The sequence below is a fragment of the Scleropages formosus genome, chromosome 8 (assembly GCF_900964775.1).
Source record: "Scleropages formosus chromosome 8, fSclFor1.1, whole genome shotgun sequence".
In the NCBI taxonomy this organism is placed as follows: Eukaryota; Metazoa; Chordata; class Actinopteri; order Osteoglossiformes; family Osteoglossidae; genus Scleropages; species Scleropages formosus.
In genome coordinates this window covers 10141847-10169145 of record NC_041813.1, presented here as the reverse complement: position 1 = coordinate 10169145, position 27299 = coordinate 10141847, and the positions used below count along the sequence as shown (strand labels likewise).

At 44.0% G+C, this 27299-nt stretch overlaps 1 protein-coding gene across 1 annotated transcript; it reads left to right on the top strand.

Annotated features, from left to right (window-relative positions):
• Positions 1-406: 406 nt before the first annotated feature.
• crtac1b (cartilage acidic protein 1b) lies at positions 407-14574 on the top strand. Its single transcript, XM_018766196.2, has 15 exons — positions 407-440; positions 1101-1242; positions 3358-3554; positions 5199-5335; positions 6990-7146; positions 8546-8680; positions 8781-8926; positions 10715-10851; positions 11723-11805; positions 12697-12797; positions 12940-13108; positions 13319-13464; positions 13671-13710; positions 14073-14216; positions 14416-14574. The coding sequence occupies exons 1-15, from the start codon at positions 407-409 to the stop codon at positions 14535-14537; spliced, it is 1890 nt and encodes a 629-aa protein (XP_018621712.1). The 3' UTR covers positions 14538-14574.
• Positions 14575-27299: the final 12725 nt, after the last annotated feature.

Sequence of the window (27299 nt, the reverse complement as noted above, 5' to 3'; positions counted from 1 at the left end):
ACTTCACTTATGCATAATGCTTTGCTCAGATTTAAAATGAAAGGATTGTTCAGTATGAAGCTGAAATATCAGGGCTTTTATTCAAAAGTGGACAATGGACAACAGAGAAATCACATTTCTGCAAGATGAGATATTTTTAATTTTTGTGCAGATCTCACAGTTGGTTGTATTTTAAAAAGCCAATCTATGTAATTTCATGCTGTCTGCACAATATCCCCAGTTTTCACCCCCTTGGGGTGTAAAATGTCACACGCTGCTGTCAGCACTGAGGGTTCAGTGTATGCCCCAGCCATTCATGCTGGCAATGCTGATCTTGGTGGCTCCTTGTGGCACTTTCTTAGAGTGCGATTCAGGATGAAACTAGAAAGGGGCCTCAGAATTCTCCAAAATTACATTTGCTTTCAGCATGATAGTGATTTGGTTCAAATGCACTGATGGTAGTTACATCACACTGTCAAATGTTTTACACATGACTGAACTTTGCCCATGTTAAACTTAAGCTATTTCTCTTGACTTTCTCCCCTTGGCTGACATGAACACAAATCATTGTAAATTGCTGAAAATAAACACAAAATAGTGACTCAGTCACTGGCAATATCTAATAAGAGTCTGCCAACATATGCAACTGTAGTATGTAGTGCGTGCTCACACAGTGTTGCTAATTAAGTCGTTGTTAGACAATTTTAGAAATTTCACTCTGTTTTGTCAGTTGTTTGATTAATTCTCTGTGACATTTGGGTCTTTAGCTCACCAATCAAATGATCATGCCAGTTAGCTGTGGTTGGTGCAATGCAGAACTGATTAGCAAAGACCTGCTGTATTTAAAGAACTGAGCACAGATCTGGTTAATGCTGAGGTGTGTCTGTGCTCACAGGTGAAGGTGTGTTAAGTCTATCAGGAGAGTGTTTTTGTATACTTACAGGTTCAGTCATGTGCATGCTCATATCTGCAGGCATGTCCACGCTCTGTGTCTTTGCTCTCAGATGGACACACATCTGTGCTCAAATGTAAACATTTGTCCTGTTTTTGTTCACAGGTGATGATGATGATGAATGTTGTGGACTGGCTGTTTTTCATGGCTGTTCTTGGCCTTTTGGAAGGTCAGCGATCTGAGCCCATGTTTATGGCTGTCACTGACACCATCTTCCCCCCCGACTACCACAACAACCCCACACAGCTGAACTATGGGATAGCTGTGACAGATGTCGATGGTGATGGAAATCTGGAGATCCTGGTAGCAGGGTGAGTGAGGCTGGTAGTGGCTGATGGTAGGATGATGGGTGTCAACCTATCATAGGCTGTATGCTTGTTATTTCACAACCTGCTTTATGGATGTGTACATTTTGCTATTCCAACAGGGCTCAAACTCTATCATAGGCAGAATATGCAAAGCACTATAGGTCAAATGAGACAACATATCAAACTTTAAAATGGTAAGTAGTAGTGTCCGGAACCGTCCATTGAGTACCAGACATGTTTTTTGTGGCTGGAACTCAACAGCACTACATACTTTTTGTGTCTTGACTGAGGATTGAATGCAGGACATTGATACACCCAAGTTGAGTTTGTTATCCACAGTGCAATGAGCTGACAGTGTGATGGGTGGCAGATTTGGTTAATGAATTAAACTCTTCATGGCTTACAATTTCCATTGTGATCGATGCCAGCTAGACTGCTCCTGAGGTTCAAGTGCTCATAGCTGTTAACAACTCACAAAAAATATGATTGCAAGCACAAACATTACAGAAATAAACAATAAATGGAAGTAAAAAGAATAAGGAATTGCAATTCATCCGTGCATAACTGAATCTCGGGTGACTAGACATTAAAATGACAAGACAGTCCAGTGCGTCACCGTATTATTTCATTATGTATTTTATTGTCAGTGTGGATTTGGTAAGGAAGTGTTGTAAATGTTTCATTATTTTATTATGATGTGTTTTATGAAAATAAAATTTACCTCCAACAATATTAAACATGGCAAAATGATAAAAAAAATCAATTCTGTGATACACGGGGATAACCCCCCTCCCCCCCCCCCCCCACCACTAGTCATACGAGAATGGCTTGTATGTACAGGAACCACACTGAAAAATAAGATGAAAAATTTGAAGCTGAAAATTAAAACTTTAAAATATACATGAAATGTACATCAATTAAATTAAATAACAAAAAGAAATTAACGTAATAGTGATTGTAAAAGAGACTCTGAAACAGTTAAGGACTTTATTTCTTGATCGCAGAGGTAAAAAAAAATCATCAGAGTAATCTGGAACAAGGTGAAGTAGAGCTTGTAATGTAATAAATCAAAATTTTAAATAGATTTCATAAGAAACTAAGACTCCGGTAAATGTGTGCTGTCATCTGTACAAATATTTAAAAAATATTGACTTAAAATCAAGAGCTTCTTTTAATGACCTAAGAGGCTCTTTGGTTTTCAATACTGCAATAAATTAAACTAATTTGTAGGCAAAGAGGGATTTCCAGTGTGCAAAATACACTGAAATGCTCTCTGTGTAAGACATTTACTGCACTGTAGAGACTAAAGAATGAGCTTTTGATGTTAATGGATGTAATGGAATAGCGGGTCATGGGAAGGCAAAATGAGCCTGTTGTGGCTTGGAAATCCTAGTCTTCAGGGCTTTCGTAAGTTATAGAGGCTATGTGGGCTGAGCATATTGTCAAGGAACACCAAAGACATCAAATGGAACCTGTAGTTTGACTTTAGCTACCACTGCAGAGAGTGTCTATATAGTGCAGTAAGGCTTTCTCACACAGCGCTCCACCTGTGCACGGGGACTACTAGCAGCTATGTGGCATTATGGAAAGCAGGTAACATTGATAAGATGCAATAGGAAAGCAAGGGTTCTTGTAATATATACCAACAGTCCCTCTGCTGCAGAACAGAACCAAGATTTCTTACTGTAACTATTCATCATGAGAACATTTGCCATGTTTGGGGTCTGAAATATGACACAGTGCAGTGCTTAGTATCCCATGGTAAAAGCTTATTTTGATCTCCTCAGACTCTGACCAGTTGTCATAGATTTACCTCATTGCGTGGTGTGGATGTGGAAGGTCACAGGAGCTTGTCCCTCCACTGCAGCACTCTGCTATGCCGCAGCAGGAGTCTGAGATCAGAGGTCCGAAACCTTCTGCCCTTAGGCTCTTAATGGAAGTTACACAACCACCATTTTATAAGCTGAATTGTGTAAGCAAAGTTTATTCAGGTGATAGACAAGTTAAGTTTTAAAAGGATGTTAGTTGTGTTCTATTCATTTTAACATGTTTAGCTTTCTATATTCAGCGTCCTTCGTAAGTTGTCCTTAATGCATTTTGTCTCCCACTCTTTCTCAGGTACAATGGACCAAACCTTGTCCTTAAATATGACAAAGCTAATAGGAAGCTCTTCAACATTGCAGTTGACGACCGCAGATCCCCTTACTATGCCCTAAGGGACCGTCAAGGCAATGCTATTGGTGTTACTGCATGTGACATTGATGGAGATGGCAGGGAAGAGATATACTTCCTCAACACCAACAATGCATTTTCAGGTACCACTTTTTTTTTAGATAATAGACAGTATGATAACAGTGCACAAAAAATTTTGGTGAAATTAGCTCTCTTCAAATGTTAACGAATAATTGTTTCAACCCTTCTGTTTAATAATTTAATATGGACTTCCTTTATCGAACAGTTGGTATCCACAGATAATCTCTTCTTGATTTATCTGTGACACTAAGATGCTTTTTAAAGATATTTGCATGTGAACTGTGGGTATGCTTTTAGTCTTTAAATTAGGAATGAACTTTAAAGGGAATACTATTTGCCCTCATCTTATGAAGGTGGTGTAATCCACAAAGACTCAAAGCTGTAATTACTGTTAGCTTCAATAGTAGAAGATTTTATGCATTCCTGAGTCCCCAGAAGTGAAACTCATTTATTCTAAAATGTTGCCAAATCTTGTTTTAAGTGGACATAGTTCCTTTAATAATTAACATTAGTTATCATAACACAACATAATAAGTTTCTGTTCATTAATAATTCTATAAACATTTATGTCTTTAATATTATATTTATTTAGCAGATGCTTTTCTCCAAAGCAACTTCCAATGAACTTTATTTAGTGGTATCAGCCCACACACCTTATTCAGCAAGGTGACTTACACTGCTAGATACACTACTTACAATGGGTCACTCATCCATACATCAGTGAAACACACTTGCTCTGTCATTCGCACACTCTGGGTGAACCTGAACAGTATTTCTTTGGACTGTGGGAGGAAACCCACGCAGACACAGGGAGAACATGCAAATTCCACACAGGCTGAGCGGGGATGAAACTCACGTCCTCTCACACCATGCGAGTGCTGTGAGATAGAAGCACTACTCGCTGTGCCACCGTGCCACCTGTTAATGCTGTTCATCTGTCTACCTGCGCTTGCTTAGCTTTCTCAGAGTTCCTACACACAAACATGACATACATATGTATGATATTCAGTGTTTATGTATTAAGTCAGCCTTTAAGGTAAAAAAACAAAAGTACAGTAAGACATAAGAAATGTATGAAAACTGAGCAAATGAATTCATACTCAGTGAACAACTGATATGGTGTCTCATAGCACCTGGGCTGCAAGATTTAACATGAGTTTGAGACCCACTCAGTCTGTGGGAAGTTTTTATGTTCTCTCTATTTTTGCGGGAGTTTCCTCCCAAAGATATTTTTCAGGTGAACTGGTCACTCTAAATTGTCGGTTGTAGGTGTGCATGTGTTTTTCTGTATGTGCGTGTGTGTTTGTGTGCTGTTCCACTTTCTTCACACTTAATTTTTTTCACTTGGTGTAGCCATGACTTTATAATAACAGCACAAGTGGTTTTTAAGTGTAGAAAGGCTGACGAAACACATGGCCGCACTGTAACTACTGAGATAATGCCTTGCTCTGCAGTGCATGTGCCTCACCCATGAACATAACGGAGCCTTTGTCATGTGAAATAGTCTATTTTTTCAACACAGCATTGCTACTACCACCCAGTGCTTTCCGTAACTGTGAACATTTTTTTTATGCAAACCTAAAAGTGGTAGTGAATAACGTTCTGTGTAAATGTGAGTTTTTGTAAGTCAAACATTTGTATCTTAGAGGATTTCTGTATGCCCTTGGTTTGTTCAGTTTAAAGCATTTTAAAATCCTCATTCCAAGGTCGAGCAACATACGCTGACAAACTGTTCAAATTCCGCAATGGGCGGTTTGAAGACCTCCTGAGTGATGAGGTCAATGAGCATAGGGACGTTGCCAATCGTGTAGCTGGGCGCTCACTGGCCTGTGTTGATAGAAAGGTAAGCCCATTCTTTTTTGTCCTTCTGAACCATCTCATCTTCCTGTTCTTAGGTTTCACTGAGGAACTTCAACCTCTTTACATCAGACTCTTTCTACTGTTTCCATATTTGCTTTATTTAAGAAAACGAACTGTGCTTAACAGGTGGGATTGACTGCCAAGATGCTTCTCTGAATTTGATACTGCAGTGACTTTTTTTGTCCCTTGCATTCAAGTAGACCTGGGGGGCGGGGGGGCTTTTGCAATTTTTTAGATATGTTCTGCACCCAATCGACTGTAAGTGCAACAGTTTGGCTGATGTCCAAAATACTGTGACTTGCAAGGTTTGTTTTTCCATTGCTGTGTAGAAAAATAACACCTTGATTCAATCAATAGTGAATGACAGAGAGTGAATGATACTTTAAGTGGTCTGATCTGAGGTTAAATCTTGGAGGAATTAAATGAATCTAGTGATAGTGCTGATAAATCCTGATCTGTTCCTATATTGGTATCCCATAAAAACATATAATGACTTAAAGGGTGAGCCAGACCGGGTGGGTTTTATGCATTCCCCTGTAAAGTAAATCCTCTGCTCAACCTTTATAAACTTTATGGAGGGCCAGGTATGTGTTGTCTGGTGGTAGACAGAGCAGTGTGACCTTTAGTAGTTGACCCCAGCAACCTTATTTGATGGTGGTGTTAATTACCTGTGCAGTGGAGATTACCACCTGCTGAAAGGTGCAGCTCCTCGCTGTAAACCACTCTTTGAAAGCATCTTATGACAGTCATGCAGTGTCTCGGCACAGTGTCTGCCTCCCGGGTATTAGTCTGTTTCTCCTGAATGTTAATTCCTCTGCCCCCATGCAGGGGGCAAAAGGCATGTTATGGGCCTGGTGTGTCTGTGGGAGTGGAGAGGGCACTAAGCTCTGATCTTATACCAATGGTGGCACTTTGCTGAGACATAGAACTTTAGAAGCACAGAAAATGTGACTGCTCTTCAAGTCAGGGCCAGAAACACTATTCTCTTAAGTGTAACAGCATTGCAAGCAGGGCTAAGATGGCCATGACTCGTCTGACATTGTTCCCCGACACGCTGAGCTTGTGCTGCAGGGAGCTAGTGTCCCATACTGATCCGTTTCTCTGCCTACGAGAAAGCCTCCGCCTCATTGAAATGTAATGCACAAGCCCATCACCATAGTGCTGTCTGAACGTGCCTTTCTGCAGGGACTGTGGCTGATAATGGGGTGTGAAATTAAGATCTAAAGGAGGAGGCATGGGAGCCAGGCTGTTGGAGGGCAGGTCCAGCTGTGTCTGCACCACTGTGTTACTGCTCACAGCGTAGCAACATCAAACAGACATGTGTGTGCAGGGCAGAATGCCCTGGGTGGGAGCAGTGAAACCTGCATGAGAATAGGGGTCTCCCTGTGGTCCTCAGGTGGAGATGAGTCATCAGGGCCAATGTACCTCAGCTACGGCAACACATTTTTCAGTGCAGGCAACTGGAAACTAGAAACCATTAGAATTATGCAATGATTTCAGTACTAATTAAAACTGATATGCCAATACATCTGAGAAAATTGAATTGCAGTACAGTTAAATTGTTATGTCTTCATTTGCTTCTGTTGCAATGTTGTATCATACTACAGACATTTCATTTTCTATGTTTGCTTTCTCAGGGCATTGGGCGGTATTCCATCTACATTGCCAACTATGCCAGTGGGAACGTTGGACCCCATGCCCTCATTGAGATGGATGAGGCAGCCAGTGACCTGTCCAAGGGGGTTGTTGCCCTGACCAATGTGGCTGAGCAGGCGGGTGTCAACAAGCTCACAGGTCAGGGGTTAGCAAGCTTATAGAAAGCTTGATTACACTTTTTCTGTATAGCTGACAGGACATATGCCTTTCCCACTCACAGACCTGTAATTGAAACTGAGATCATGAATCAGTTCAACTTAACAGTGTTAAGCAATCCATCTATATACAATGTGCTTGTCTCTACATGTATGTATTCAGATGCGCACAATTACCTTCTGCTGTCAGTCTAGGATGTAACTGGTGAGGGTGAGCAAGAGATCAATGACCTTTGCTCCCTCTTTTTCACAGGTAACCCCTTGTACAGTGGTCAGTACAACCAATCTGAGTTATGGGAACTTTACCAGACACACCTGCCTCTAATGAAGGTGGCCCCTGCCACGGCTTTACTTTTGGCTCAGTCAGCGATTTGCAGCGCTGAAAGTCACTGGGAAATGCAAGGGCGATGGGGGCTGTATTTCAGATCTGACTGGTTCAATGGGCCCAAGGCTCCATTAATCAGTGCTTTGTGTGGATCCAGGCAAGCCTCCAAGGGGGGGTGTTAAGGGGGGTGCCACTTTCCTGCACGCTGGGGACACAAAGAGGTTGGGGACAGTTGCTGAATCATTTATCCTAGGGATGGAAGTGGAGGATAAAACAGAGTGAGAGAGGTGGGAACCCTGACCATCTCACAGTGTGGTGCAAGATACACCATATTGCCCCTGGTGTGTGAGGCGCTAGAGCACGAAGTGGTGCTGCAACCTAGGGAGCAAGAGCAAGGCAGGACACCAAGACTCGCAACTCGCATGGGATAGACGGCCTCATTGGGCTGTGATTAATAAGCCGTGACGGGAAGAGAGTCAAGTCATATTTTAATAGTAACAGTTCCCTAAAGAGTCATTAAACTGCTCCGGCCCCAAAAGACTGATGGTATTTATCTCAGCAGATAAAAAGAGGCAGTCAGTCTAGGACTGCCGTGATGCGGGCATGAGCTTCTTCAGTGCTGAAGATAACCGTATATCTCTGTCTCTGTTTCCCTATCTCTCGCCTCATTCTCTTCCTCCATCTCTCTTTCTGTCACTCGCCTCTCTGCCTCCTGCTATCTCTGTTTTTCTTTCTATCCCTCTCTCTTAGCTGTCAGTCTCTATTTTTGCCTCTTTCTCCTTTCTTACTTTCTTGCTTTCTCTTAGCAGTTTTGACAAAGTATTTATGGTCCTTCAGGGTAACTGAGAGGTAGATGGAGAGAATGTCAGAGACACTGTGATTATAAGAAGTGTTATAAGGACTGCCATAGCTACAGGGCAAGGGGGCTGCCCTGGCAATCCCTGGATAACAGAGGATGTGGTTGCATCAGTAACATATAGGAAATTGCCTGGAAAGTAGGTAGTGATGAGTGCAGGGTTTGCTGGGTAATAGCGCCTACACTTGTCTATCTGTGCAGGGGGCCGGGGTGTGGTGGTTGGGCCAATCGTCAGCCAGACTCGCTCTGATATCTTCTGTGACAATGAGTATGGTCCCAACTTCCTGTTCCGCAGCAACGGGGATGGAACCTTCACGGACGTGGCCGCACAGGCAGGTAGGAGTGATGATGAGAATTGTGTGGAGCGTAGTGGGAGGACATCAGACATTTGTGCCTCTGAGCCTTTGACCTTCACCAATTGTGAATTTTACTGCAGGGGTTGAGGACCCAACACAACATGGCCGAGGAGTAGCACTGGCTGACTTCAACCGGGATGGGAAAACAGACATTGTGTATGGCAACTGGAATGGCCCACATCGCCTTTTCCTGCAGCTCAGCACCAACAGAAAGCAGAGATTCAAGGTATGCTTCTGGAAGTGGGCATGGCGTGAATTCTGGATTAAGGAAGAAGACCGCTGGTGTCACGTCCCAAGGGGTCGCTGCCCCTCCTGGTCAGAGGCGGTGCCACTCAGTGCCGTTAGGTAACACCCACGTATCACCTCACAGTCTCATAGGACACGGAGGTATAAAAGGAGCCAGCGGAGCAGAACCAATTGCGGATTCTTAATCAGCGGTTCTGTTGTGCTCTCTTGGCAATTAGTAGTCTCTTGTTCCCTCAGTCTGTTTCCTAGGTGTTCATGTTCCAGTTCCGAGTGCCCGTCCTGTCAATTCCTGCCTCTTGTTCTCCAGTCCTGGTCCAGTGTTCCAGTCCGGTATTTCGTCACATCTCGGGGTTGCGGTCATACTCACAGAGTAGCGTTTCACTGTTCACCATAGTTCAAACACCGTGTGTGTTTCCTGGTCTTGTGTTTCCTGTTTCATTTCCACCGAGTGTCTTACAGTACGCACAGTGCACTTTTAACATCACCCTGCACCGTGAGGTCATTTTACGCTTTGTCCGTGTTCGGACGTAATAACAACGCGCGTCCGTGTCAGACTCCCGTCCAGACGCTACAACTGGAGGGAAGGTTGTAACTATAACTTTGGAAGAAAATTTGCAACTAATAATATTGTCTGGCAATGTATACAGCAAAATGTATAACATTCTCATGATATATAAATATGGGTCAGCATCTCTCCAACTCTTCTCTCCACAACCCCCATAAGTCTGTTGCTAGATCAGACTATGTTCAGTCCCTGTGCAGGTTCTTTAAGTGTGAGATCCATCTCTTGTGTAGGGTTGGACAGAGAGGCCTCGTAATAACACTCATGCTTGGCTGACATGATTTCTGCTGTTTTAAAGTAGTTTTGTCGCTCCACTAAGTAGCTAATTAAAACTCAGCTGAATAAAAATCTTGCAGAAGTAGACAAAAACTGTAGATTGATGCTGTTTAGGTTGTAATTAAAATGTATGAATCCCCCCCTGCCTACTTTCACTGCTCTGATGATAGCTTTTCTACATCTTAATGTAACAAATATGGCCTTGCTGGTATGAAGCAGAATTACACAAAAACCCATACACAAACACACACGCAGGCACAAATCAGAAGACCTTCTCCTTCACCCAAACTATGAAGATCATCTTCAGGGTCTCTAGAAGTAGGTTTTATGAGGCTTATAATTAGAACAGGGAGTCAATATTGGAGGGGAGTACATCATTTTTCCTCAAGGCATTACTGTTTTGCTCAGGAGAGGTCTTCTTGGGAGCTTTGTCCAGCAGTTCTTCCAGGCTGGATCCTGGGGTCCTAATCCCATTTTAACCACCCCGCCCCCGGCTTTCCACTCCGCAGGCCACAGTCCTCAGTATCATGATTCTCATGAGATGTCGCTCAGAACGCAAGTGCAGATTTTAGTAGAAGTGGTGGTTTCATTGTGTGGGGCAAATCTGAAATCCAGGTCGAAGAGTCAAGGAAAGGTCAAAGCCGATTGTGCAAATGTCGTCTGTGATGCTAACCCAAAATCGGGGTTGAAGGTTCAAACGGAGAAGTCAGGAACAGGGGCGAAGAGTCAGGAACACAGTGGGGACAGTTGTCTCAGTGACGTTCCGCGAGTACTGTAGGTAAGTCTGCTTCTTTTAATGGCTGTGTTAATGAGGTGCAGGTGTTTTAGGTATGTGGAATAAGTTCTGATGACCTTCGCCCATGGTCCACTAGTGTAATCTCCCCAAAGTTGTCATACTAAGGCCCCTGTTTGTCTGTTTGTATGTTCTAGGACATTGCCACCCAAAAGTTTTCCATGCCCTCTCCTGTCCGCACAGTGCTCGTGGCTGACTTTGATAATGATGGTGAGCTGGAAGTCTTTTTCAACAACATAGCCTACCGGGGCCCATCTGCCAACAGGCTCTTCAGGTGAGGATCACAGTGCCAAGGTGTTCAGAGTTTCCTTTCCATATGATCTAGTCAAAGTTGGTTCATATGTTGGAAAGTAACAAATTAACTATACTTTAGAATCACACATCTGCATCTAAGTCTGTCTTTCTGTTAATGTCATTCACACATTTGTATTTTCTATGAGATGTATGTTGCTTTGGAGAAAAGCGTCTGCTAACTGAATAAATGTAAATGTAAAGTGGAAGCACAAATGGACCAGCTGATGTCTCGAAACATTGCTTATGCTCAACATAGTAGTATTCTGTTGATATTAGAGGTGTTACAGTAGACTACAGTACAAAAGGAATGATTCATTTAGATGCAGTTTTTGGCCAGAATTGTACTTTTAATAGTGTTTTGAGGGTAGGTCCAGACACATTGAGGAACCAGAGGTACATAGGTCAAACCACAGAAACGGCCCCATACCACCTTAGTTGAAGAATATGTCAGTAGTCAACATGTATTCCCCATGTTGACACAGCGAGGAGGACCATGACTGCAAGTTACAGCTCAAAACACTGATCCAACTTTCCAGCACAAGGACCAATGGAACTGAAAAACGACTTCAAGTCCAAGACAGCTGGAAAAATGTTCATTAGTGTACACAAAAATGCATTACTTTTCTGGAGGTGTTGTCTGGCAGTAGAAACTTAAGTCAGGCCACCATTCTCAAAAACCTCAGGGAAATTATATAAGTAAAAATTACTAAATATATTGCATTTACCATTCCCGCTTGTTGTATGAAATGAGTCCCACCCTGCTGAGTGAAACCACAGAACACACATCACTGACTGTGGCACTAGTGCAGCACCACAGGGGTACACTGATAACAGTTCGCTTGCCTTTGTAGGGTATCTCGGAGGGACCGTGCTGATCCCCACATTGAGGACCTCAATGTTGGAGAGGCAGCTGAGCCAGACGGCCGAGGAACAGGTGAGTATGGTCAGGGTACCCTAAAACTTTCAGTCAGGTTATGTATTGGCAACTGGTGATGTAACAGTTAAGGAGCAAATCATGTGACCAAATAGATTCCAGTAAAAATCAGAGGAAGGATACAACTATTATAGTGTGTGGTACGTATTTATAATTTATTGCTTTGGTCAAATGTTTAGTGTTAAAATGACAAAACATGCAACCTTTTTGGATGGTACAATACATGTAGCATTTTAAATAAAGTGAAATTAAAGTTCATTAAAAAAATGTACTCTGAATTCATGGGGGGTGCAGTGGCGCAGCAGGTTTGGCCAGGCCCCGCTTTCTGGCAGGTCTGGGGTTCGAGTCCCACTTGGGGTGCCTTGCGACAGACTGGCATCCCGTCCTGGATGTGTCCCCTCCCCCTCCAGCCTTACGCCCTGTGTTTCAGGGTTAGGCTCCGGCTTGCCGCGACCCTGCTTGGGACAAGCGGTTTCAGCAAGTGTGTGTGTGCTATGAATTCATTGACTACATTCTTTTTGTTTCATAACATTACTAATATTACCACAGGGATGGTTATAACCATATCTTTGTGGGCTGTGCTCTGAAAGGAAAATACGCTTGAAAATCCGACATCTTTGGTTATGGCCTTGCTGAGATTTATAGAAAAGAATATGCATGATAGATCTTTTTCTCAAAGAAAGATCAGTGCTGCTTTCCTTGTGTTCAATACTGTATCTGAACACCCAAATACGTATATGTTGGAATATAGTCAAAAAGCTTTTCCCTTTAAGATGTCCTCAAATAATGGCTTTCTGAAGGCTTTCTGTGAGTTGAGGTTAAAAATGAGAAAAAGAAAGAACCAGGATAACATGTGTCCTCATGGGCCTTTGCTTGCTGTGCATGTATCAGGGGCAGCCATAACTGATCTGGATGGAGACGGACGGCTGGACCTGTTGGTGTCCCATGGGGAGAGTGCTGCCCAACCCATTTCTGTGTTCAGAGTCAACCTGGTGCGTCTAGCGCAGGGGGATGTGGGGAAGCAAGGGAACTGTGAAAAATGGTTGGAGAAGTATGTTGATAATTTTAATGGTTGCAAGTGGTCAGGTGTGTGTGTGAAATTATTCCAGGTAATGTTAAGTTCTCTTTTTCCAGGGCTCATCCAACAGGTGGCTGCGTGTCATCCCTCGTACCCGCTATGGGGCATTTGCGCGGGGAGCCAAGGTTGTAGCCTATACGAAGAAGAGTGGTCCCCACACCCGCATCATCGATGGGGGTTCTGGATACCTGTGTGAGATGGAACCGGTGGCCCACTTTGGACTGGGTATGTCAATTTGCAGTTCCTGCTACAGACACTGAAGTTAGAACTGGAAGACTGAAATTACCTATGTTTGTAACAGATTATTTAAAGCAACAGTCATAGTTTTTTTTGTTGGGATATATATCTACACTTTTTGCTGTTAAGGAAATAAAATAATGTTTATTTGTTATATGTGGGAGAGCTTGCTTACCTTATGCTGTGGTTGTTCATCAGGAAAGGATGTGGCCACCAGTGTGGAGGTATACTGGCCAGATGGGCGCTCTGTGGCTAGACCACTTGAGATAGCTGACATGAACTCAGTTCTGGAGATCCACTATCCAAAAGAAGAGGAAGAGGAAACCCCACCTGCAGAGATAGAGGTGGGACTCTCTGACAGTGTTTCTCAGAAACCTGCCCACATTCACATACATTTATAAGAAATTATAAATGTAATTGATTTTATTTAATTGTGTCCACTTATTTTTTAGGTTAAATAAGGGAATATCACACCTTGCATTGATCTGTACCAGCTAGGTATCTCTAATGATTTAGAGAAGTTGCTATTTAATTAATGAATGTTTTTCAGTGTGGAAATGGATTTGCTGTTGAGAATGGACGTTGCACAGGTAAGTTAAATTGGTTAAAAAATGGGTATTTGGAGAATTTCAGCAATTACAGGTTGTCAGAAATTCTGTTATTTTTACTCAGAGAGGAAAAAAAAAACTTCCAAATGAAAACCAAAGCCAAAGAGACAAAAGTTGTTGTTTAGTAGCGTTACTAACATACCAGCCAGTGGGCCACCAAACTGTTTCTTAATTTCTTTTCTGTACCAAACTTAATGAACTGCATTCTCAATTACAAGTAGCCCATTACCCTACCTGTCTGTTGAGCATTCATGCAGTCTGTTTGCAGCTCAAATGTGGTTTATACTGGACCTATGTAATTTATTTGTGGTCAGTGCCAAAGTAGTATCTCCTGTGTCCCCTAGACAAAGATGAGTGCACACAGTTTCCCTCTGTTTGTCCTCGTGATCGCCCCGTCTGCACCAACACCTACGGAGGCTACAAGTGCCGTGCCAACAAGAGATGTGGACAGGGCTTCGAGCCCAATGATGAGGGGACAGCCTGTGTTGGTAAGTGGGGATGAGATAGACTTGGGCAGGAGGTAAATAGCTGCTTGAAGAATGATGCTTAGTCCATTTTTCTCCATTCCAACATTATCAATTTTAAGTCACACTGACCCACCCCCAAAGCCATTTTCCATTCTACACAAAGCCTAATAAAATCCCTAGATAAAAACCTCTCCCTTGGTTTGTCCTCTTTTCTCTGCAGCTCAGGTGGCTTACTTTGGGGGGAACCGTTCTTCAGCCCGTGGGCTCAGGACCCACCTTCCTCAGCTTTTTCTGTCTCTACTGGGGCTACTGGTACTCCGGCTTATAGCTTGCCTACTCTAGGGTGCCTCCTGCATGCCTTTGTTTCCTTCTCTATTGCTCTCCCTCCTTCCTGTCATTTTCTTTTTTCTCACACTCTTTCATCCCCCCTGGTTCTGTCTGTATGTTTTTCTTTCTGGCCTCTGACACTCACAAATCATGGGGGTTCACATACTGAAATAAACTGTTCATGGTCACCTCTCCCCCTACTACAGCCTCACTCTACCATACTGTGCTTCCAACTTAATCTAATGCACTTGGCATTGCCTGTCTAAGTGCAGCTCTGAGCTATGGGTGGGACTCCGGAAGGCTGGGACTGTTGGTTGGGTGTTAGTCACAGGCCCAAAGGATAACAAGTCTGCATGCCAGTTTGGTGTTGGATTGTTATGTTTTAAATTGTGCCTGGAATTTCAGGACCTGGAGATGTTATTGTTTCCCCTGGAAATGCCCTATGTGGCATATACCCTCCAGTTTAGAGTTGGCTTGCTTTCTAGTACCACACTATGCAGCCATTTAGCAGACCTTCATATAAGACATAACAAGAGTTAAGTAGCTCCCTGATGTTTCAGTGTATGTAATGTACCAGGTTGCAAGTATTTTCTCACTGAATAGTACATACAGCAGAACATGTCCATGTAAAATATTCTTGATGTTGAGTGTCACTACTAACACTATTATAATGTGGAACAGCAACTCCATTATAGGTTGCAGTTCTGAAGGATCTGATTCTGTTGCGATTCTGAAAGATACACTCACTTTCCAGGAAAAAATATGGGAACTGGAGCAGTTACCAGTACAAGTTGCTTCTGACTGAAATTTACCAGGGTTCATTATCTGTTTTTAAAGCAGGACCTACAGCCTACTGTGCCACGTGTGTGGCCTCCCATCCAGACACATATCAGTACTGAAAAGCTTGTTTCTTCACGGAAATCAGTGCTCCAGTCTAAACAATTGCATAAAGTTTCTCTCAGAATCCCATGGCCGTGCACTGTGAATGAAGCCAGTCAAAGATTGGTCACGTCACCAAAGCTCCCTATCTTTCATTTGTTAACTCTTACTGTGTCGCAGCTGGGTGACCCAGAATGGTATCTCAAAGATATTTTTTTTTTTTGTATTTTGCTTTTGGCAAAGGGATATCAGCCCTTCTCTTGTTCAACAGCAGTTTGGCCTATTTGCTGTGTGTTTTTCCACCTAATTTAGCAACATTCCATCAGGCTGCATTGCTGAGGAAATCTGCGGTTTATGTGTCTGGTTTTCATGAAAAAAACAAAGAACCAGCACAGATTAAAGAGAGCAGGGTCCAAGCTGTCTCCTACTGCTTTCTAAAGTAGAGGCCAGCTTAGCTCTGTTGACTAGAGCAGAACTCCATAGACTTATCTCTATCCACTTCCACATACTTATGTGCTTAGAATTACAGCATACAGTGCCAAACAGCACAGAACACTTGTGCTTTGCATGATGTAGTAGATTATGAAGGGATAAAAACTGCCATAGGAAAACAAACCATTGTGGACCTGTAACAGCCACATCTATTTTACTTTTTTCATAATAAAATATTGTGCCACCCTCTTAACTAAATCTTTTGTATCTGTCTGGTTCCTTGTCGCTTTTCAAAGATTCTTAATGTACAAAATGATTAAAATAGCTTCAGGTAAATAGCTATGATTTTCCATACTAGTTTTCACATACTCATACTAGTTTTATGATTTTCACTGTGCAATATTATTTTATTATTTGTTAAAAATAATGACCCACTTTGTGTCTTGTGTAGAAAGTACAGTAACTATTGGTTGAGGTATTCCTGTGTTAAATAAACTTCTGGAATCTGGTTTGCTGTTGTGTAATGAATTATCAAGGTTTCAATAGTGCAAATGATGGTTATTAAAAAAAGGACTTTACCTAACAGAAAAAAAACTACAGTATTAAACTTGAAAAACTATATGGGATGAATAAAATACAACTGATGTGAGTTACTAGTTAGTACTGAATATTTAAAAAAAATGAAGTAGACTAATCAACACTGTTTTGTGTCCATCTTAATACATGTTCAGTTGCTATCATGATAGCGTTGCCAGACATTACTCATAAATCAGTAAATATTTAGAGTAATGTATGGCAACACTATGATGAAAGTGATTGAATACATATAGAGCCAAATAATGCAGTGGCTTTACTGAGGACAGCTCATGGCAATCTAATCCTGATCTGCCAAAAATAAAGCAACAGTCTAAACTGCATTATCAATAAGCCAAGGCCTTTGATGTGGACAGGATTTTTGCCTTAATTTACATTCCATACAAGGGGGTGTGGTGGTGCAGTGAGTTGGACCAGGTCCTGCTCTCTGGTGGGTCTGGGATTAGAGTCCCGCTTGGGGTACCTTGCGATGGACTGGTGTCCTGTCCTGGGTGTGTCCCCTCCCCCTCTGGCCTTTCTCCCTGTGTTGCCAGGTTAGGCTCCGGCTCCCCCACAACCCTGTATGGGACAAGCGGTTTCAGATGGTGTGTGTGTGTACATTCCATACAGGGGGTTGTGGTGGCACAGCAGGTTTGGCTGGGTCCTGCTCTCTGGTGGGTCTGGGTTTTGAGTCCTGCTTGGAGTGCCTTGCAACAGCCTGGCATCCCGTCCTGGGTGTGTCTCCTCCCTCTCCAGCCTTGTGCCCTGTGTTGCCAGGTTGGGCTCCGACTCACCTCAGCACAAGCTGTTTCAGACAGTGTGTGTGTGTACATTACATACATTTATTTATTTAGCAGGCACTTTTCTCCAAAGCAACTTCCAATGAGGTCCCTGTAGTGTTATCAGCCCACACACCTTACACACCAAGGTGACTTTCGTTGCTAGATACCCTACTTACAATGGGTTACTCATCCGTACATCAGTGGAACTGACTCTCTCTTTTACCTACACACTATGGGTAAACCTGACCAGCATGTCTTTGGACTGTGGGAGGAAACCAGAGCATCCAGAGGAAACCCACTCAGACACAGGGAGAACATGCAAACTACACATAGACTGAGCAGGGATGAAACCCACATCCTCTTGCACCACCCAAGCACTGTGAGACAGCAGTGCTACTTTCTGTGCCACCATGCCACCCTATTTCTTACCTGCCACCCAAGTCTTCATTTCGTTAAGACTGGGATTTCATTTTCAATGTAGACTGTATCCAGCAGTGTTCCTACATTGGTGTCAGAGTGGGATGACAACCTACACTTTCTAATGCTATGTTGGGAAGTATAACAAAATTCCGTTGTAATGTAAAGACTGGTGCAGTACCATGTGCTGACTGCATTCGAAGGTACAGAGTAAGTCTTCTGTTTCTTGCCCAGAAACAAAAATGGAAATGTGTATTGAAGAACAGGAAAGTCGTATATGCAGTAACGTGAGAATTAGCTGCTAATGCAGCTTGAACAGAGTTTTAAAGTTCTTTGCTGCTGCAGGGTATACAATATTTGCTGATTTCTCTGAAATAGTTGTGTATTCTGGGCAGCATAGTTTTGCAGCATGTAGTGCTGCCTCCTCACAGTGCCTAAACTCTTTGCACGTAGATTCCAATCTAGCTCAGTCTGTGTGGAGTTTCCATGTTCTCCCCATTCTGCATGGGCTTCCTCCTTTGCTCTGTTTTTCTCCTACAGTCTAAAGACTTGCAGTTGAGGAGTATTGGTGACACTTTAATTTTCAAAATTTCCCATAGTGTGTGAATTGTCATGGTCGCGTCTGAGGGAAGCGGCGGACCCAAGTGCAGAGCGATAATCGTGGTGTCTTCGGGGAAATCCAAGAGAGGAGGTCAGAGGACGGGCAAAGGGTCTTCGAGGTGCGAACGTCGTAACAGGGAGGATCCAAAAGGCGAGGTCAGTGTACAGGCAAGAGGTCGATGATCCGAAGGAGGCAGTAGATCGGGGGAACAAGGGACGAGTTCGGGGAAGGCGTTCGGGGAAGGCGTTCGGGAACAGGAAATGGCTGGAGAAGGTCGCTAACGAGGAGGCAGATCAAGGTTCCGCATCAGCTGGTTGTCCGACGCAGCCTTTTATGCTGCAGTCTGCGTTGCGTCCCAGGTGTTCCGTGTTGGCCCAGAGGTGTGGGCGTGGCAGTGCCCCCCCCCGAGGATCGGTCCCGAACACTCGAGGGCGACCAGGGGGACGGCCTCGAGGCCGAGGTGCGGGCCGATCCGGATGACTCCTGTGGAAGTCGGCGATGAGGCTTGGATCAAGGATGTCTCGTGCCGCTACCCAGCACCGTTCCTCAGGTCCGTATCCTTCCCAATCCACCAGATACTGGAGTACCCCTCCACGACGGCGGGAATCCAGGAGCGCCCGTACCGCATACGCTGGTGCACCACCGTCAGGCAGGAGAATCGGGTCTGGAGGCGTGCTTGCGGGCTGGTGTAGGGAGGTGGCCAAGGGTTTGAGGAAGGATACGTGGAACGTCGGGTGTGTGCGTAGGTGTTGGGGCAGTTGCAGGCGATATGAGACCGGGGTAACTCTGCGGATAATCTTAAAGGGTCCTATGTACCTTGGGCTGAGTTTCTTTGACATATATGGTCCTTGGAGACCCCGGGTTGATAGCCATACCCTCTGTCTGGGTGTAAGGGAGAGGTGCCGCCGATGTTGATCAGCTTGATGTTTGATACGGGTTTGTGATTCTTGGAGATGACGTCTGACAGCTGCCCATACCTCGCTGCTGGTTCGGTACCAAGAGTCCACAGCCGGCACATCGCTGGATCCCGGTTGCCATGGGAACAATGGTGGCTGGTACCCCAAGATGCACTGAAAAGGAGAGACACCTGTAGAGGTATGGGTGAGTGTATTGTGGGCGTACTCTGCCCACGGAAGGTATCGAACCTGGACTCTGATTTGAAGCCTTGGACTGAGCACAGACTGGACACGCCCGGATGTAGTCCTGTACGTCTTCCCGGAGGGACGGCCACCAGTAGAGCTGCTGGATCCTAGCCTGAGTCTTCCCAAACCCTGGGTGCCCCACCGCTGGATGGTCATGGGCCCATTGTAGGAGAGTCGTCCTCAGACCTGGTGGAACATATTGTTTTCCAGAAGGTTTACCTGGTGGTTCGGGGTCCCCTTGTTGGGCTTGGGCCAGGTCCTGGGTGAAGTCCCACTGAACGGATGCCACAAAGCAGGACCTGGGCAGGATGTAGTCTGGTTCCGTTACCTCCTGCGTTTCGTCATGCAGCCGGGAAAGGGTGTCCGCTTTGATGTTCTTTGGACCTGGTCTGTAAGTGACAGTAAAGTTGAACCGAGAAAAGAACAGCGCCCACCTGGCCTGACGCGTGTTGAGGTGCTGGGCTGTCTGCAGATATTGTAAATTCTTATGATCAGTGAGTACCAAAAAAGGGTGTTGTGCCCCTTCCAGCCAATGTCTCCACTCTTCTAGGGCTAACTTAATTGCTAGGAGCTCTCTATTCCCTATGTCGTAGTTTCGTTCGGCCTCAGACAGTTTCCTGGAAAAAAATGCACAGGGGTATAATTTCACGGGCTTACCTTGCCTCTGAGAAAGGACAGCGCCTACCCCTGACTCAGAGGCGTCAACCTCCACCACGAATGGCAACTCAGGGTCGGGTTGATGCAGAATGGGGGCTGTAGAGAACTTGAGTTTGAGGTTCTCGAAGGCTCGTTGGGCTTCTGGATTCCATGGGAGACGAGGGGTTTTACTCGCTGTAAGCGCTGTCAATGGTGCGACGATCATGCTGAAGTTCCTGATGAACAGGCGGTAAAAATTGGAGAACCCCAAAAATCGCTGGAGAGCCTTAGTGGTGGTTGGGCGAGGCCATTGCTGGGTGGTCTGGATCTTACCTGGATTCATAGCAATGCCGTCTTGGGTAAGTATGAACCCCAAGAAAGAGACCTTCTGCTTGTGGAATTCACGTTTCTCCAACTTCACATATAATCTGTTTTGCAACAGTCTCTGGAGCACCTGTCGGACAGTCAGTACATGCCTGGCCAACGTATCAGAATAAATCAGGATATCGTCAAGATATACCAGGACGCCTTTGTGGATCATGTCCCCGAGCACATGATTCACAAACGCCTGGAATACACTGGGTGCGTTCGCAAGACCAAAAGGCATAACCAGGTATTTGTAATGACCCAGGGTGGTACTTAAAGCAGTCTTCCATTCGTCACCCTGCCGGATACGGACTAGATTGTACGCACTTCTCAGGTCTAGCTTCGTGAACCATTGCGCCTGCTGAGTGTTCTCAAGGGCGGCTGTGATCAAAGGCAGAGGATGTGGATATTTCACACAAATATTATTCAACCCCCGATAGTCAATACAGGGGCGTAACCCCCCCATCTTTTTTCTCGATGAAAAAAACCTGGCAGACGCGGGGGACGTGGATGGTCGTATAATTCCTGTCTCTAAGGCTTCGGTGATATAAGTCTGGAGGGCTGATTGTTCGGGTCTGGACAACGGGTAAATGCGACTATGCGGAGGTGTGGTACCCGGCGAGAGATCAATTGCACAGTCCCACGGACGATGCGGTGGGAGCTCGGATGCGTGTCTTTTGCTAAAAACCTCCGCAAGATCCTGATACTCGGGAGGAACTGGCACCTGCAGTGCCGATTCTGAGCCTTCTATAGACGTAGCTCGACAGGGTAGCTTTAAGCAGGTTCTCTCACATCGGGGTCCCCAAGCCACCAACTCCCCAGTACTCCACTGAAAAACCGGGTCATGCTTGGAGAGCCAAGGGAACCCGAGAATCAGGGGCAACTCCGGAGACGAAATCAAATAAAAACTCAACATCTCCTGGTGACATACACCTACTCTCACAGTTACAGGGGCTGTCTGGTGGTCCACAAAACCCTTCCAGAGGGGCTGGCCATCTAGGGCGGTCACTTTAAGACGCCCCCCAATGGGTTTGGAAGGGATACTATGAGACCGAGCAAACCCAATGTCCATGAAGCACCCCGCTGCTCCTGAATCCACCATTGCTTGCATCTGTACCTGTCCTGCTCCCCAGGATAACATTACGGGTACAGCGAGGCGGTTACAACAGAGGGTGCCACTCACCTTGGCCTCAGGGCGGACAGGGCACTGGAGACGGAAGTGACTAGGGTCACCACAGTAAAGACAGAGGCGTTTTCGTAGTCTTCGCTGTCTTTCGGTGAGAGGCAGGCGCCCCAGCCCCAGCTGCATCGGCTTTGCTTCCTCCTGTTCGGGACCGCATCTTTCTGGGGCCGGTTCTGAGGCTGGTCCCTGGGTTCTGATCTGGTTATCTAAGGTAACAGCGGTTTCTATGAACCGATCAAGGGTCCATCTTTCTCCTCGGAACACCATTTCACCGCGGATGCGTGGGTTTAGACCACGGCGAAAACTAGCCAACAAGGCTCTCTCTCCCCAATCGCTGCGTTCGGCGAGAACACGAAATTCTATGGCGTAATCTGCCACGGGTCGGTCACCTTGCTGTAGATTCATGAGTCTTTCACTCAGCTGTTCCTCCGGGTGAGCCAGTCCGAAAATGGCGAGGAACCGGCTCTTGAACTGCGCATAAGTGCTGGGGAAGCCATTTGTCCAGACTGCTGTCGCCCACTCAAGTGCTCTGCCCGTGAGCAGAGAGAGGACGTAGGTGATCCGGCTCTGTTCTGTGCTGTAAACTAGGGGCATACTGGAAAAAACGAGCTCACATTGAAACAAGAAGCCTTCACATTGTGCTGGGGTCCCGTCAAAGCGGGTCGGGGGAGACAAGTGGAGACCACGTGATAGAGAAGGAGTTGCGTTCGACGAGTCAGGCGCTGCAGGACCGGCTGCGCGTTTCTCAATGGGCTGTGTGGGCGCACGCGACGTATTCAGCACGCTTACCACCTGCTTGTAAGAGGCGATGAGGTTGTGGAGCGTCTGTTCCATACCGGCCAAGCGTGCTTCACGCGAGTCCAACTCCGCCTGGAGATGGTTCAGCTCCGCTGGATCCGTATACGTGGCGGAGCCTTCTGTCATGGTCGCGTCTGAGGGAAGCGGCGGTCCCAAGTGCAGAGCGGTAATCGTGGTGTCTTCGGGGAAATCCAAGAGAGGAGGTCAGAGGACGGGCAAAGGGTCTTCGAGGTGCGAACGTCGTAACAGGGAGGATCCAAAAGGCGAGGTCAGTGTACAGGCAAGAGGTCGATGATCCGAAGGAGGCAGTAGATCGGGGGAACAAGGGACGGGTTCGGGGAAGGCGTTCGGGAACAGGAAATGGCTGGAGAAGGTCGCTAACGAGGAGGCAGATCAAGGTTCCGCATCAGCTGGTTGTCCGACGCAGCCTTTTATGCTGCAGTCTGCGTTGCGTCCCAGGTGTTCCGTGTTGGCCCGGAGGTGTGGGCGTGGCATGAATAAGTGAGTTTGTGTGCATGTGGATATCCGGTGATGGACGGGTGTCCCATCCAGGGTGTTCCTCCCACCTGTCTTGCACCGCATAATTCTGGAATTGGCCCAAGCCCTCTGTCAACCTGATCAGGACAAGTAGTTTATGGAAATAGATGGATAAGGCTAATAGAGTATCCACTCTATAACAAAATCAATGCAAATCATTATTTCAATTGGGGGTGTGGTGGCAAAGCTGATTTGACTGGGTCCTGCTATGTGGTGGGTCTGGGGTTTGAGTCCTGTTTGGTTTGCCTTGCGACAGACTGGCACCCCATCTTGGGTGTGTCCCCTCCTCCTCCAGCCTTGCACCCTGTGTTGCTGAGTTAGGCTCCGTTTTTGCCACGACCCTGCTTGGGACAAATGGTTTCAGACTGTGTGTGTGTGTAATTATTTAGATCATCATCAAAGTAAAGCCTGGGGTCCATGGAGACACAGTGGTATCTGATACCCACAATATCAAATAAGTAAAATATTTCAAAATCCAAACTGTGAAATACATTGGCAGGATTTAGTTTTTTGTACCATAAATTAATGTGACAATGTTGTTTTCGGACACCTTTAACACGTTTTAAGAAATGAAGTCATACAGTAGACAATTCTTAACCCTGGTCCTGGAAGCCTATGTACTGTATACTCATTGTGGTTCAAACTGTATAATGTATGAATTATAAATGTATAATAAATTAGCCTTCTGCTTGAATCATTACACCATTCAAGCCACTTTATACACTGAACCCAATATTTCAGAATTCACAATCTTTTTCTGCAGTGTGTAGAAACATTTGTGTCAGGAAATACTTGTTAGAGTGAAGATATTTGCTAGTGTTAGCACCAAAAATATTTAGCATGTTTATTATTTAATCATTCCGGAGAAAGCAGATCAAAAGAATAATTATTCAATTTTAAAACTTAAGAATGATGGAACAGGTATTCATCGTAATCAATGTGATTAATTGGATTCAAGATTTTGTTTCTTCCCAGCTTACACACAATAATGGCAGAGAACACGTGTTTGAGGATGTTAAATAAATTTTACCATTTAACTGGTTGTACAACGCAGACCCCCTTGTAATGATGATAGTCTTTTTGCTGCACTACATCTCTGCAGTACCCAGGAATAAAATAAACCCAAAATTAAAAAGTTGAACTTAACACATGAATTTAATGTTCTGTAGAAATAATTCCTCATACCATAAATTACAGGCATGGTATATTGTTTACCTTGTATTTGCAATTTGCTGCAAGTTTTGCAAAGACTTTGAGGTTATGACTGAAAAAAATAGGTTCTGAGACTTTTCTGTTTATATCATACGTTTTATGATGCACCTGAATGCATCATTAGTGGTGTAACCTTGGATCAATATTTTGGGTTCTTTAGCCTACAGCTCACATCTCCTGATCTACAGCCATCTAGATGATCTCTCCACAGCCTTAGTAAAAACTTTAACAGCCTTCATCCTCTGGTTGCCAGTGATACCCAACACACAATAAACCCTAAACAACAGCTTTCCTGCAAAGCCCCTGCAGATTCCTGCTGTGGGTACACACCTTGCCCTCATGCCTTTTGAGAATTACTGTTCCACCAGCTCATATCAGTATCTTTCTGTCTTTCTCTCATTTACCTCCTCCATCTGTTATTCCCATCTGGCTTTAAGTTTCAGCAAGGTGGCTTTCTTTTTCTGACAGCAGTACAATATCTGGTCTCACACATGTCTGAGATGGTAATGGTGGTGGTAAACCCAAGTTGTCTTCCTAATTCAACCATCGGCTACCAGTTTTGTGCCATCACCTGAACTGGCACTGGTTGCTCATTCTGCTCTTTCACTTTCCTTGTGAAACACTATTTAGTATCATGTTAGCCAGCAGGTAATATTGTGTGCTATTCACATACTTGAGCACCTGCCAATGATAGCAGCCCTCAGTTACTGCTGTTGTACATGAAAATATTTAAATTAGACTATGGAAAAGCAAATGGACATCTAATCTGTGTTACTGACTTAAGAGTGTTTAATCGTTAACATTTACATTTATATTTACATTTACATTTATTCATTTAGCTGACGCTTTTATCCAAAGCGACTTACAATGTTAAGGTTACAATTATTTACCCATTTATACGGAAAGACCTTACAAGCATGTTTAACTTTCCACAACTTAATCCATAATCTTCTAATATACTTTTTTTGTCAGAAATGAAAGTGGTTCTAGATCTAATGTCATGAACTTCTTACTGAAAACATTTTAAAAAATATACCTGCATATTGCCTTTAAAATGTAAAGATAGCCAGCAGGTAATATTGTGTGCTATTCACACACTGGAGTCTTTCACACACTCCAGTCTTTCCCATCCATTAATTTAGTAATTTTTGATAATAATAAATGTTTACCTTGACTCTGGATACATAACTTATTTTAACTGTAAATGGTTTAATATTGGGGGTGTGGTGGCGCAGTGGGTTGGACCGCCGTCTGCTTTCTGGTGGGTCTGGGGTTCGAGTCCCGCTTGGGGCGCCTTGTAACAGACTGGTGTCCTGTCCTGGGTGTGTTCCTTCCCCCTCTGGCCTTACGCCCTGTGTTACTGGGTAGGCTCTGGTTCCCTGCGACCCTGTATGGGACAAGTGGTTCTGAAAGTGTGTGTGTGGTTTAATATTTATCATATTAAATGTTCTTTCGTTTATGCAGTTTTTATAGGCCATAAAAACTGCATAAACGAAAGAACATTTAATATGATACATTTTTTATTACATTCATTTATTTAGCAGATGCTTTTCTTCAAAGCGACTTCCAATGAACTCTATGTAGTTATTAGCCCACACACCTTATTCAGCAAGGTGACTTACACTGCTAGATACGCTACTTACAATGAGTCACTCATCCATACATCAGTGGAACACACACACTCTCTCTGTCACTCACACACTATTGGTGAACCTGAAAAGCATGTTTTCGGACTGTGGGAGGAAACCGGAGCACCCAGAGGAAACCAGTGCAGACCCACGTCCTCTCGCACCACCCAGGCACTGTGAGATATATTATATTATATTATATTATATTATATTATATTATATTGAAGTTTCATATAAAATTACTCGTTTTTAACCAAAACACTTCTGAAAATTTGGCCACAAGGTGGCAGCATGCTAAAAGAAAAATGCTTATATTTAAGAAATGAATCAGAATCAGAATGAGTTTTATTGGTCAAATGCTGACGCACACAAAGAATGTGCTGTGGTTCTAGGTGTCTCCAGTGTTTAAGGAGAAGCAAACAGCTGACACAGAATTACAGACTAAAAAAATATAATAATAAACATAATAATATTAAACAAATAAACATAAATTCAAAGATCCAGTCTTTATCTCACAGCTTAAACTTTAAAGAACACAGATTTGAAAAAATTCAGGTAAGTGCCAAGTTTAGCTTGGCTGTCTGGATGTCAAGCCCAATTAAAACTTTAAGTATATATATTTCTGATTATTTGCATCATATTTACATTTACATTACATTTATTCATTCAGCAGACACTTTTCTCCAAAGCAAAAGCAAAAGGTTTTTGAGAAGTATTATGATACTAGTACCATTATTAGTAAAATAATGAAGGAGGATCACAAAATGTTTGTGATTATGAAAGACAGTATGTGAAATATATCAAAAAGTCTTCCAGATGTGCATTTCAGAAGTATTAGGTAACATTTATTACCACTTCTGGATCTTGAACATTGTGGTAATTGCTGTCACTACTTAAAAATCTGCTACCTGTAGCTCTGTTCAAAACAGCACAGTAGACACTGGTAGTAAATTAGTTTACCGAGTTCAAAGAACATTTTTAAAGTTTTTTTTTCTTTTTTTTAGAGTTATGGTTTGAGTTAGCATAATATAGCTTGTGTAAATAAATCCATTAATGGATTATTCCACTTTACTGTACAAGTTCAGTTAACTATATAAATATATTAATGCATTATCACACGTATGGTGCTGTATCTATTAACGTGCAGAAAAAACTAGAAAAACACAATGGAAATAAAACAGTTGAGATGCTGGAGAGTGCCGTTGGTTGCTGCTTCTTAATGTACAGAGCATATCATAGCACAACACAGCATAGAGGCACAGGAGAAAATGAATGCAAATGGCAGGAACAGCTAACCAGAGTGCTGAACCCTCATGATCTTCTTAATTTGGCAACAAGAGAGGCAAAGTCATAACTCGCTCAAGACTGTCTTGAACCACAGTGGGACACAGACATTCTACCAACTGCAGCAGGTAGCATTGTGGGTAGAGTGCACATCTTCATACCAGAATGGGTTCAAATCCTAGTTATTGATATAATGCCTTTGAACAAAACATTTACTATAAGTTGTTCCAGTCAAAATTACCTAGCTCCATAAATGGGTAAATCATTGTAAGTCACTTTGGAGAAAAGTGTCTGCTAAATGAATAAA